We start from the raw sequence: 13,320 nt of genomic DNA on the forward strand, positions 1-13,320 counted from the left end.
AAAAAAAAAAGGATTTTAACCGTTGAAGCTTCAAACTTGTTAAATAGAAAAAGTGGATAAAAATGCATCCCTTAGAGAAAGCCATTGCACTCTCACAGGGGTCTCTAATTCCTAGCAATCCTCTCTGGCCATCTCATGCATGTTGCTGCCATTTTTCATGGATGCTGGTTACTTTTTCCAGCTGTGTCAAGGGCTTGTTGCTCTGTTTCTTCTACAGAAAGCTGAAGCCTGAGGTTCGTAAAGCTTTGTTGCGTCAAGGAATGACATTCATGTTAGAGTGAGCTGAGAGGTTAAATCCATTCCCAAAGCCAGCTTACTACAGGAGAAAAGAAATGTTCAGAATCAGTGCTGTGTGAAAGAGATGGACTGGGAAAGAAGGAAAATGCAGAAGACCGGCAACTTGATTAGCTCTGAACAGAAAGAATTCCAGTCTCTGAGCAGTGTCTTCAAAATGATGCATGTCCTTGTAAGATATGAGAAACATCTTCAAAAGAATATTTGTGGGCTTATAAGCTCTTGACTCTGTGCAGAGAACTTCTAGTTCTCCCCTCTCCATTCAAAATGCAGCATGACCGCCTAACAGTTGCTATAGTTTTGAGGAGTTCAACAGGGAAAGCAGCAGTGGCAAAATCATTTGCATGGATTACATTGCTTGACTTCACCACTTCCTAACTCCTCTGAAAGGCACAATTTCGGATTGACTTGCTACTACTTTTGCATGGGGCCAAAAGATAAACATGAAGCAAAGAGCAACCTTGTTCTGATACACAGCAGGTGGGGCAGGACAGGCTTGTTGATCACCAACAAGACTTTATTTGGTATTGGTTGAACTCAAGAAGCACCGTCTATTGAGTACATTTGACTCGTGTCTAGAGGAGTATCATGGTGTGAAGCATTGCTTTTTGCACCTCTGTCCGCTGGCTTTCAGCAGAGGGAAGAGTGGGTCTTAAGTAATTTGCTAAAAGCAGATAATTGACTTCATTCTTTGAGATTAAAGTTAGGATTACAGGTCCATTTCTAAATGAGCCAGAGTTTGCTTCTAAATGTTATAGCCAACACTTACAGGTTTGGCATAGCAATTACCATATGAATTACAGCCTGAATTCTGCAAGAGACAAGAAATCATATGATTTAATCATTGCTTCTGGCCTGAAACTCACACCACTGAACACCTTGCTGCTTTGAAAACACTTTCAGGTTTCTAAATCACGTGTGGCAACAGGACATCTGCTCACAACACCGTCAGAAAGACTCCACTGAGCAACAATTTTCCATGCTTAGTCTTGGCTTCATGATAAACATATATGGGAATTTTACATGAAATCTCCTGTTACTTCATTTGAAAAATATGTAAACTCTCCTGACTATCCTATGTCTTCATTCTTTAACATGCACACAAGAAATGGGTTTAAACCCTTCGTACCTGGTCTTTGTATGATCCTATTTCAAGGAAGTCAACCTCTAAGGAAACTGGGTGGACAGAGAGTGACTTTTTTGTTATAAATCATGCATGTCTACATTCAGCACTTCAGCACATTAGCTATGTTACAATTCTCACCTTTGTTCCCAACCCTTCACTAGGGAAAGCCTTTGTTAAGCACTCCATCAATTAAGGCTTCCTGTATTAAGTATAGTTCAGACAAGTAGCTACACATTAAAGATATGATTGCGTAAAACACCTTGGTATAGATTCCTCAAGCAGATACGCTGCTGACTGTATTAAACAATCCACATTTAAAATAGCCTGAGCTACCTGTGCTTCAGTTTCAACTATTGCTGCACTTCTGGTGATTTATCAGTAGTGAATTGGCACCAAAATATTTTAGCTGTCCCAAGGTACCTCCTTGAAAATTTCACAAGCACTTTTTGTTACTATTTTCTTCCTCTTTATAGCCTTATTTCACCACTGGAAAAAATTAAAAGTGCCCCTAGAAAAAAAGGAAAAATGTAGTCAGATACTTAAGGGCCAGGCTACTAAAGATTTCCATTCTTACAACACCAATGTCTATTAAGAGAAGTCATTAAACCAGGTCTGGAACATCATCGAGTCAGACAGCATTTAAGAAGTAGAAAACAAAGACCCACAGTTTTCTTACGGATGACTAAACAAGCTACAATTTCAGTATAAGAAGGGGTTAATAGTAAACAACCTCCAAATTTTATGACAACTACCTTTTCAATGCAACACATACATCAAGAGATAATGTTATTCACTTTACAAATAGAGAAGGCTCTAAGAAACATTAAAGGCACTCAAAAGTGGTCAATAAATAATGAGTATAATGCTAGATTAAAATCAGTGTTGACAAATGGGAGGTAGTGTACAGATGAAGGGAAGATTTTAGTCATTCAAATATTTTCCTTAGTTTTAAACCTATTACAGCCCTTCAGGTAAGAACGTGAGCACTGTTGAGAACAAGGAAATCTCCTTTCCAACTCCAGCAACTACTCAGAATATGTAAAGTGTTACAGAGCAAAACCAACCACATTAAGTATTATACTTAAGCATTTAGTATTAAGATGCCCCTTTATGAACCAACAGAACACAGTTTTCCATTCTTCCTACCTTGCATCAAAAATAAATAAGAAATAAATGAAAAAACAAAATGCTCTGGGATGGATACTATAAATACTAGAAGCCTAGAGAGCCTTCCACGGGAAGAGCAGAAAAAAGCAGATTGGCCCTGCACGCTTTTGAGCAGAATAAAATAAGGTGAAACAAGGTAGAGACGCAGCAGAGAATGAGAAGTAATAAATAGAAACACCAAGTACACTCTTGAGCTCTTCCTCCCACTACAGCAGAAAGACATCATACTTAAAATCACGGAAAAAGCATTTTTCTTCAATCAAATCAACTATTAACATGTGGAACTCCTTGCTACAGGATTCATTGAGGTCAAGGGTGCTAGAAGATTTAAAAACAATTAGATATTTACATGAATAACAACCAAAACCCTCCAGAGTTACATTAGAGCAGAACACCAAGAGCTTTTGCTCTTCCATTTATGCAAAGAGCTTATAACATTTCACTGCCTGGGGCTGTTGCAGGCTGGATAGCCTCTGACCTCCATTCTGCTTGTTTTTCTCCAAAGCGCTTTGCTTTGGCCACGGCCACACACACGGTCCTGGGCAAGGAAGAGTGGCACGATCCGTGATTCACATGGGCATAGCTGAAATCCTGGCTTCAGAAACAGAAATGGGAAATCCCCATCGGTTGCACAGTCCCACATTGCAATGCCTGAATTCCAAACACATGATTCTCTCTTTTGTCTAGCCTTCATGATATGTTTGTTTTGTATTTAAAGATTTAATAACACTAAGTTGATTAGTTGACTTTAATTATTGTTATTATTCAGCTGTACTAAGAAGCTTTTTTTTTTTTTAAAAAACATTCCTATTGTATTTTCAACAGTGCCTTTACAGGATATTTTTATTATTGCCTGATTCAGCTATTTTGCATACACTTGCTTGTTCTGTAAGACCTTCTGGGTCTTGTGTTATTAGACAAAATAAAAAAGATGAGCATTTTAGAGAAATTTCACTGTATATTCATGTGGCATTTATACAGCACTGGCAACACAGAAATAGAATAGCCAGTCATTCCCAAAGGGATTCAGTGCTTGGAGCAGAGGCTGGCTGTGTATTTTATAACTTCTCCAGCTCAACTTTCAGACCTCAAGGTTCAGCTAATGACCTCCTCATAGCTTTTATTGGTACAACAGTCCCCAAAATAAAACAAAGCAACCCACATCCCTCCAAGGAAATTCTCATCTTTATTTTATTAGTGGGGAAACTGGGTTTTGGAGCCCAAGAAATCACAAGAGCCTTAAAAGCAAGATGGCAGCAGAGCCAAGGCAGAATCACGGCACTCTGCTCCAGTTAACCGAAAAGCCATTAATTAATTTGAATTTGAGGTAGCAAAAAGCTGTAAACAAACGAGAAGACAAGTTCTAAATGGAAAGGAAAGCAAATGGCCCTTGTTTTCCTACAGAACCACAGAATTAAAGGGAGATAAAGAGTGGTTGCCTAATTGAGGGCACTAGCCATTGAACAGTCACAGTGAATAAAAGTCAATACAACTGGCACTCAATTGTCACTGCGTATAGTGCTCTGGGGAATAATGGGATCAAGCCACCATATAAACTGCCACTAGCTCTTCCTATTTTACATTTCAGACCTCTTTCTCTCTAGCCAGGTTGTTAAAATTCATGTTCAGGACACTCCTGTCTGAGAAGGCTTCTGCAGTCCCCTTCCCTGCCGGCCGGTGGCTCGCAGAGGGCACCGAGGCAGAGCAGAAACAAAGGTCTGTCCCACAGCTTCAGAGCAACACAGTGCCAGTCCTGCCACCAGCCTGCCAGCTGCTGTCCACCAAATCACTACACAATGTTGGACCTCATTTTCCCCATTTGTAATGGGCAGAGGCAAAGCTGACCTGCCTAGGAAGGCAGCTGAAAACCTATTTGTGAAGCCACCGCTCCTTTTCTCCCTGCTGTTATTCCAAAAGGCATTTTTGGTTTACTCAGACGTTTAAGCTTTGCAGAAATGCAAGCAAGGAAGCAAATCAGCCCCAGAAGTTTTCTCGATGCCTAATGAATTGCACTGTGGTTATGTCAATATATATTAGCTACTCTATAACACAGAAGGGTTATTGGTAATCTTTACCATCCAATAAAAAGAAAAACCTGCTATTTTTGTTAAAATAGAGATTTTAGGTCTTTGTTAAAGTTGATCACTGCTTGCAATAAAGCCTAATGTTCAGTTATAATAGTTATAAAGCACTGTTCACACGCGCCAGGATAAGTTTCATGAAAGTGATCTTTGTAGCTCATAAAAATGACACTCCAGTGTATTTTGCCATCATAGCAAGAGAGGCTTATAAAATAGCTGTGGTGGAAAGTAAATAAAATATAAATGACTCATCTCAGGCAACAGTTCCCCACCACGGAGACTGTGCACTGTATCGCCTTTTGTATTATATCGTATTAAGACAATTGCTTTGATCTCAGCAATAAAGCAAGTTGGCCCAACTCCTTTATTTTTGCTTAACCAAACTGGGATCTTCTGCAATAACTTTAGTGTGACTGCGCAGGAACAAGCACAACAAAAATAATAAGTGCTAGTTGGGCTTTGCTGGCCAGGGACGCCAAGAACTGGTCCTGGGGTCCTTGTCCTTGCCATCATCAGACTCTGTGTGCCACGCACCTTGGTCCAACATCAGCTGTCTTTCCTTACCTGCTTTGAAGATCCACTCCAGGTATCCATTTAGCTCCCGTTCTATTTGCTGCTGCCTACGGAGTTTCAGGAAAGCTCGGCGATTTTCTACCCTCTCTCGTTCTTTGGCAAATTCACTACAGAGAGAGAAGAATAAGAAAGCACATCACAAAGTCAGGGAAAATACGCAGCCCTTCTTTCACCGTTGAGATTGTCTCCACAAAGCCTGTGAAGTCGATAGCAGCAGGAACCACAGCACACTATACATTGCTGCCCAACAAGGCACCACTTTGATTCTACCTCAGCTCTTTCTCTGCCCCTCATCCTGCAGGAGGACTGCAAAGTCCGAAATGCACACAGTTCTGTTCTGGGGCCACACAGCATCCTTGCCAATGAGATCCTGATGCACTGCTGCATACATCTGTCCAGCCAGGCAATATGAATTACTGTCCCCAACACTAAAAGCTCTCCTCCATCCCTCTCCACCACCTAAATCACCAAATAATTCCCCCTAGAAGCAGAATATTTTGTCAGAGAGGCACCAGTGGTCTTTCAGTTCTGGAAGAGATTTACTTTTCCCAGTTCACCCTCCTCAGAGTTTTCCCAGGCTTAAGCCAACTTTGACGAGCACAAGTTAAACGAGAGCTGTAGGTGAGGTTGGGTACTCTGCAGGAAGGTGAAATACCCTCAACCCAGAGCATCTAGGGTAACAATGACCTTACTACTTGATAAAATCACATGGAAAGCAAGCAAATTGTCACCAGATTATGACAAGGCTATACAGCGTGTGGGGGTGGGGTGAGTGAGAAAGGAAGCAAATAACACAGGCTGGAAAAAAAAAAAAGAAAAGAAAGATTCACCCAACCACTGCAAAAGCCTTTTCCAAGTACATCCTACAGCCTACCTTGAAACGATGCTGAGACGACAGCGTGGCCACTACCTGCACACACCCACACTAAGGCTTTCCCCAGGCCAGCCTGTGTCACCTCTAGGAAGCTCCCGGTGCTCCACTTGAAGCAACTTCTGCAGATGTACGTGTCCTCTACCATTTGCAGGGCTCCGAAACAGCCTCTGCAGCCCCTTGCTTTGAGCACACACCGACGAGGGGTTACAGGACTGAATCCCGTGAGAGCTTAACCTGCATGGTCACAAGTGTGGTGAGCTTTTGTCCCTCACATATACCAGTGCCCCAGTCTTTATCCCACTTGACATCTTAACATCGCTGTCTCCTTTCTTGCAAGCCTTAGTTAACCTCACTCTTCACTAATCACCTGCTCATTACCCATGCATGCTCCTCAGTAAGAATTTAACAAGGAGCAAGAGACAGGAAGAAAGAGGTAGAATGGGGAAAAAGGAGCTGCGAGGGCCAAAGGCAGCTTTGTATTCAGAGTCTCCATTTCACCCCTCCAAGCTGACAATTTGCTTAGTTTGGCAGGACTGCCTGACCCGCGGAGAAGGGGACTGCAAGAGGACTTGGCTCAGCACTGCGACACACGCAGCTACCAGCCGCGGATGTGAGCTGCCATCAGCTGAGCTGCTCTCCTGATTTTGGCAGTGCGCTCCCAGTCCCCTGATTCCCCTCTCCTGTCCCCCACCTGACCGCACAGCCCATCCTTGAAACAGAGGAAGCCGAAACACCGCTCTGCTCTGACAGCTCCTCCTTGGCATGTGTCTGCCTGGTGGCTCAGGAGCCTGCACGTGTCAGCTGGGCTGCCCATTTCCTCCCTCTTCCTTTTTAACGCGCTCGTTTCTGGTTCAGCGCCTGCTGGTCGGGGCCACGGGCCTCCACTCCTTTTTTGATTTCTCTCTGGATAGGGAAGAATGGGATCGGACAGCACAAGGTGACAACACGCATTTAACCTGCCAGACATGGAGGGGCAGTGGATGATTTCCTGCATTGCCGGCGTGTGTCGCCATGCATTTCCAGAGCAGGGCCGTGCCGGGGGGCAGCAGGAGGCGATACTCAGCAGGGAGCCTGGCCGAGGGCCGCAGCGGGCAGGAAGGGCAGCAGGTGAGCCGTGGCACCGCTCCCGCGCCCCTCAGGAGCAGGGGAGGGAGAGCTTTGCTGCAAAGCCTTTCATCCTCTGCCAGCTCCTAGCTGGCCTAGGGACAGTGAAAGCTAACTAGGTCTTGTCTCTTTGTTCTCAACTTTAAACGTGTAAGAAAATGACGTAAAAACCATGCTAAGTTGCAAGCCTCCAGTACTTTCCGTGCAGTCATGCACTCATTTTGCAAGACACCGGGGAGGAAACGTTGCTGAGCCTGAAGCTACCTGCGCCCACCAGAAGCTGCAGGGAGGCACAGCCCTGTGCCAGAGCCAACCAAAGCAACATCTCGTGGCCTAACAGCCCCAGTCCAGGCCTCCTGCTCCCTGCAGCTGCCTGGTTTGCCCTGCCAGAGCAGCTGGGAAGGCAGCTTTCAGGAGACAACCCAGGTACCGTGGGTCTCTGCTCACTGACTGTCGTCTGAGCGCAGCAGCCTGGGGACTGGAGTGCCCTGATGGGTGCTCTTCCTAGGGGAAGAAAGCATCGTTCGCCCTCTCAGCTCTCCCCAAAGATTTGATTAAGCTAAACTTGACAAAAGACTTCGTCATGAAATGCATTAATATAAGCATGCTTCTCTCTCCTCCGCTACATTTATCATCATTTAAGAACTGAAATATTCCCTGTTTGCAGTAACTGGAAAACTCTCAGAATTCCTGCATGAGAACTTCTCAGCAAAATTTCAGAACATTTTCAAAGACAAATGGAAAAATTCTATCAAAATGCTGTGTTTCATCTAGAAATACTTGAGCTGAAGTTTTCCTGACAGTTCTAAAAGAAATCACGGGAAACCCCATAGGAATATTTGGCAGCAGTAAATAAGTTTCCTGTTTTATCCAGAATAATTGCTATTTATGCCACTGACTTTCAAAAATCTCCCAAACCTTCTGGGAAACTTGGGCAGGAAATATGCTGCCTCCTGACCAGCTTTTCCTTTAGGACTTTCTTCACAGCTGGTCCTCCATACTTTGGCCAATTTTGTATGGCAGAATATTGAATAACACTCCTCCGTTGTTGCCCTTCATCAACCACTTTTTCCCCCAAACAGCCCCCCCAAATGCTCCTCTTCCAGCACTGCCTGGTGAGGCATTAGGAGGAGGAAAACTGGAAGGGCTGGTACTCCTACACACAGCACAGCATCGGGAGACACTGCTTTGAAGGAAGACAAGCTCTGCTTTCGTAGATGACTACAGTGCATTTCAGTTACAACATGACAGTTGTGAATAACTGATCCTACAGAGACAAGAGGAACAGACATCAACGGAAGGACATTCATCATAGAAAACATACACCACACCAGTCAAGCTCAATGTGTCACTTTTTTTTTCCCCTCAGGAGTGGTTGGTGCTTAAAGTCACCAGGAAAATGGATGATTGTCTCTTATCACATTAGATTAGGGGAAGGAAGAGCAAAATATATCATGGTGTAAATATGCACTGGAATGGCCACTTCAGAGAAACTCATGAGCCTCCCCAACCACGAGAGAGACAAGGTCAATCCATGAGTAATCATAAGGGACCATAAAAGATTATAATCCTATGACATTCTTACAAGTACTTTACCTGTGTTAGTCTTAAATGGAAAAAAAAAAAAACCTGTCACACCAATAAAAAAAATATCTCTGATCTCCATCCTCCAAGTCTCTGATTGATTTTCATATACAAGAGAAAAGAGCTGAGATGGAGCACCATGTAACATGCCTCGTGGTCTTGGGTTTCATGATGCACACCCAGGCTTGCTGCAAGACTAATCACACCATTCAACCTCTGCGATTCAGGTTTTCCCAGTAGAAAGCAGACACAAGTGCTTCCCACTCAAAGGAAAGAGGCAAAGAGATACGATATAGCATTACTGTCATTGCTACCACTAATAGTGGTGGTGATTAGCAATTCATGATAATGACATAGATAATTAGCTGCTCATTCAGAACAGTACCACTGAGCTACACATGATCTCGTGAAAACTCAGATCTTATAATGGGAGAACAGCCTTCATCTGCTGAACCTAAAGCACTGTTCAGAGCAAGCAAAAACAGTGCAGATCCCAGAAGGGCCTCACTAAGGACTCCCAGAAAGGAATTGAAAAGGACTTTAGAATTTTATGTCTAAAACAACAGCACCAAAAAAAAAAAATCTATCAGTTTAAGGATTAGTATCATCTCTAGCCCAAGCATTTCAAAGGAATGAGTAAGGCTGAACCTGGATGGCACGTGGCATTGAGGGACATAGTCATGCCTGGAAAAATGCAGCCCCCAAGAACCAAAAGGAGCCAGATAAATTCAAGTGGGTGAGCTGCTAGCTAAGGAACTAGCCAGGCCTACAGATGTTTGACTGCCTGAGTTACTCACAGGCCAAAATGAATTCTCCTGGTGGAGAAACAAAATTGGCCAAGACAGGAGGCTTAATTTGTGAGCTTTGTTGCTCGAACATGGAGCAGTGCCCAAGTACAGACTTGATATTTGACAGCAGCCTGTTAGACAGCCCACATCACTTGGGAGCAGTGAGGGACAGGCTGGGGGTAGCTGATGGAATACACCAACTCCTCTGGCTGCCTGGCATGCAAGTTGGAGGAGCATCACTGCAGGAAGCACGTGCCAGAGGAGCGGCAGTGGCACAAACTCACACGTTTCGTGCTACTAGGGGGCTGCTTGGATGAGGTGAAGCACTAAAAATTCCTGTTTCAGTTCATCCCATTTAAAGCCAGCAAGGAAGGAACCTCAAAAAACGATTCGGTGCCAATTACCTAGCTATGTTTCTGCAGACTTTCAGAAAGAACAAGGGTGAACTAGGAATATCCATAGGATGCTACAAGTGGAACCTGGAGATAAGAACACGCGCTTGTAGGACCCCAACTTACGAACATGCTGGGTGATAAAACAGGTAAAATGGACATGATACTACCTGCATTTTTTTCAGTAAAGCCAGGTCTCTTGTGCTCCTGGCAAGCTGCAACTGCTTGCTGAGGGGCTGTACATTACTTACCAGACCTTCCAGAGTGCCCTAGGGTGAGTTAGTGCACAGGGACCATGCACATCTCCAGGCCTCCTCGCATCCTGAGAGCATCCACATGCAAGCAGAAACACTTAATTGGATTTAAGGGTGGAAGCCCATTTCCTAACATTTATTTTTGTTAACCATCTGTGGGAAAGAACTAGAAAAAGATCCTTCATTTTCATTTTGTTTTCTTTCTTTCTCGGGTGCCTGTGATGAAGAGCTTTGCCACCTCATCCTAATCCAGCCAAATCCTTGCTGCTTGGGTGAAGCCAGTTTTGATAGCACGGTGCGGGGCAGATTCCTGCTGAGCCCTCCTCGTGCTCCTGCCATCCTACAGCTCTTATAAGGCTTACGTGACTGAGTTTGCTGCCACATACACACGGTCCTGCAAAGACCCCTGCAGCTTGCTTAGGCAGGGTCTGATCCAGTTAACACTCCTAACATTTCATTCACTAACTGCATCAGCATCCAAGTGTTCACAGAAAAGCAGATTCTTGCTGCAGGGAAAGAATTTGTTCTGCAGGTTCGTATCTCTGTCTTTTGTCTTCCTGAAGAACAGTAAATCCTTCAGAAGGGGAAGCGTGTGCTGGATGCAACAAAAAAAGCCCAACACCTTTATGACTGTAACTGTTTATACAACAAAGGACACAAAGCCTTGGCGGTGCTAAACATTTATCTTACCTTGTGCAAACCTGTACTTTGAGAGGCAAAGGCAGAGAGCGAGTCCTGGAAGAAAGGGAGCCCACAGAGAACCAGCAGCAGCAAGATGGATAAGCAGCAGCAAGATGAAAGGAAAGAAAAGCAGCTGCTGGGGGTCCTGGATGAAGATGCAGGAAAAGCCTGGGGACCTGCTGAGCATTACCATACCCCTCCTGAAGGTGTTGTGGTGACTCAGACCAGCACAGAGAGAGGTGGGCAGGATGGCCAGGCAGGAGTGAGGGTGTCCAAGCAGGGCAGCAGACACCATCTTCCCCTGATTCCTGAAGCATTTTGCTTCAGCAGGGTGCGCTGTCACTAGGGAAGCAACATTGATTGCAGCACCAGAGACCCTTTGAAATCTCTCTGAGATTAAATAACCGAGCAGAGGCCCAGCACGGCTCCAGGAGCCTGAAAGGGGCTGGTGGGGAGGCAGCAGCAGGGGAGCAGGAGTCCTGCAGGGGGAAGGCAGCCTTCACCTGGCCCCCTCAGAGGCCCCAGCCTTTGGTGTTACTCAAAGGAGCTTCACCAGGAGAAGACCAAAGGCAGCCACAGCAGGGGCCGAGTTATTCGTGGCAGCAAAGAGGAGGCAAGGAGCGAGGGAAAGGGATGGGGAGAAGAGAGCGCAGTATTCCCTTCAGGGCATTAATCAGGGTGGATGCCTGTAGAGGTGGAGGGCTGAACGGGTAGAATCCAATTTGGCTTAGGAAAGATAAAGATGAAAAGCAATACATCCAGGAGTAAAAAAAAATAAAATAAAATCCAGAGCCAATCTATCCTGGCAGAGAGATACGGGAGGCAGCAAGGTTGAGAGAGAGCTGGGCATGACAGCGCAGCACGAATTACGGAGCTTGCAGCACTCTGAGGAGCAAGACAAGAAGCGCAATTTCCAGCTGCCTGCACGTGAGGGGTCATGGCCTGGGGCTGGGAACCCACAAAGCCAGCAGCACGTGGCTCAGAGCTGTCCATAGCTGGCACCTCAGAGGGCTGCAAACAAAATAGGAGGAGACCAGCAAGGAGCCCCATTCTCTACCACAGCATCAGACATCTTCACCAAAATCAGCCATGAGAAGACTCCAGGATTGACCAGGGTGTGGTTATCCTCGTGCATAGGCAAAAACTGCAAGTGCAGAGAAATCCACAAGCAAAACTTTAAATAATGTGATGCCTCTCTGCCTTACTGATTTGTAACCATGAATAGAAATGCATGTAGATTATTAACCCAGTGGTCTTAAATACCTCTAAAAATCGGGCCCAGGTCACCACTGAGCACAAAGTGTATTGATTAGAAAGCTTGTCTGAAACAAGAAGGGAAAAGCATAGAAATGCACTTAGTTTGGGCAAGAAGAAAATCTGAGGGAGGTGGAAAGCTCCTCCCAGGGGTGCAAAGGGATCACAAAGGAAAAGTGCTGGAATGAGATGAAACTAAGAAGGTAATTCACCTGGAAAGCCATCAATAGGAATTTCCTCATGCTGATGACTTTTGCTACCTCTAAGATACTATTTTCTCGTCCAAAAAAAGTGCTTTGCTGCAAAGTCTGAGTTTTGAACCTTGGTATTAAACAAGGAAGCCCAGAGGAGGACTGAGATTCCTTAGTGCTGAAGATGACAAAGTTCTGTGGCTCCTCACCTGCCCCAGGTTGTCCCATCAGCTGCATGAAATCCCAAATACACCCACTGTTATCTGTCTCACCTGCAGCTCCAGCCAACCAAGATGACCCTGGGCATGGTCCGAGGGGTCGTGCCCATCTGCCCCAGCCTGAGCCCAGCCATACAGACCCAGCTGGCTGAGCAGCTTCACCCATCCCAACATCCACCACGCAGGAGTAAGGACTGACTCCATCAATCCTGCACAGCCAGAGCTGCTGCTGCTTCCTCCTCATTGCTCTTAAGAGGGGGGAAAAAAGAATTTCTCCTCAACCAGCTGATAAAGGATGAAAGTATCACTGTGGGATTGATCACTCGGCACCAAGCCAGGCTTCACAGTCACTTTTATCACTGAACATAGCAGGAAGATGCTTCAAATGCAAGCTAGATACGGGATACGTCGTGTATTTCTAGAAAGAGAGTGCAGAGGTGAAGCCTTCAATGCATCTTCCTTCCTTTTGTCTTTACGTCCAGCTTGTGATAATTTCACTTTGATTCCATCTAATCTGATTTGAACTGCTGCAAGTGCCACAACTGGGCAAAGCTGGTCCCAGTGAGGCAGTGGGTCTGGGCAGGGGGACATCATTTGTCTCATAGCATCGACTGCCCAGTTCAGCTCAGTGCACGTGCTGGATAAACCTCTGGCTCTGTTCTTCAAGCCTGCACCCCAGAGTCAAAGTAGAATTCCCAGGCAATTTAGGTCTCCTATGCATCATTCCTATCTTGCAGGT

General features: G+C 45.1%; 1 protein-coding gene across 1 annotated transcript in view; it reads right to left on the reverse strand.

The window, feature by feature from the left end:
• The window catches only part of LOC118257069 (voltage-dependent N-type calcium channel subunit alpha-1B-like), a 282,260-nt gene that overhangs the window by 130,106 nt on the left and 138,834 nt on the right, over positions 1-13,320 (reverse strand). Inside the window, exon 8 of the mRNA XM_050714494.1 lies at positions 5,233-5,348. Within this exon, the coding sequence (XP_050570451.1) occupies positions 5,233-5,348 (116 nt within the window). The remainder of the gene's footprint in view (positions 1-5,232; positions 5,349-13,320) is intronic.

The sequence above is a fragment of the Cygnus atratus genome, chromosome 19 (genome assembly GCF_013377495.2).
Source record: "Cygnus atratus isolate AKBS03 ecotype Queensland, Australia chromosome 19, CAtr_DNAZoo_HiC_assembly, whole genome shotgun sequence".
In the NCBI taxonomy this organism is placed as follows: Eukaryota; Metazoa; Chordata; class Aves; order Anseriformes; family Anatidae; genus Cygnus; species Cygnus atratus.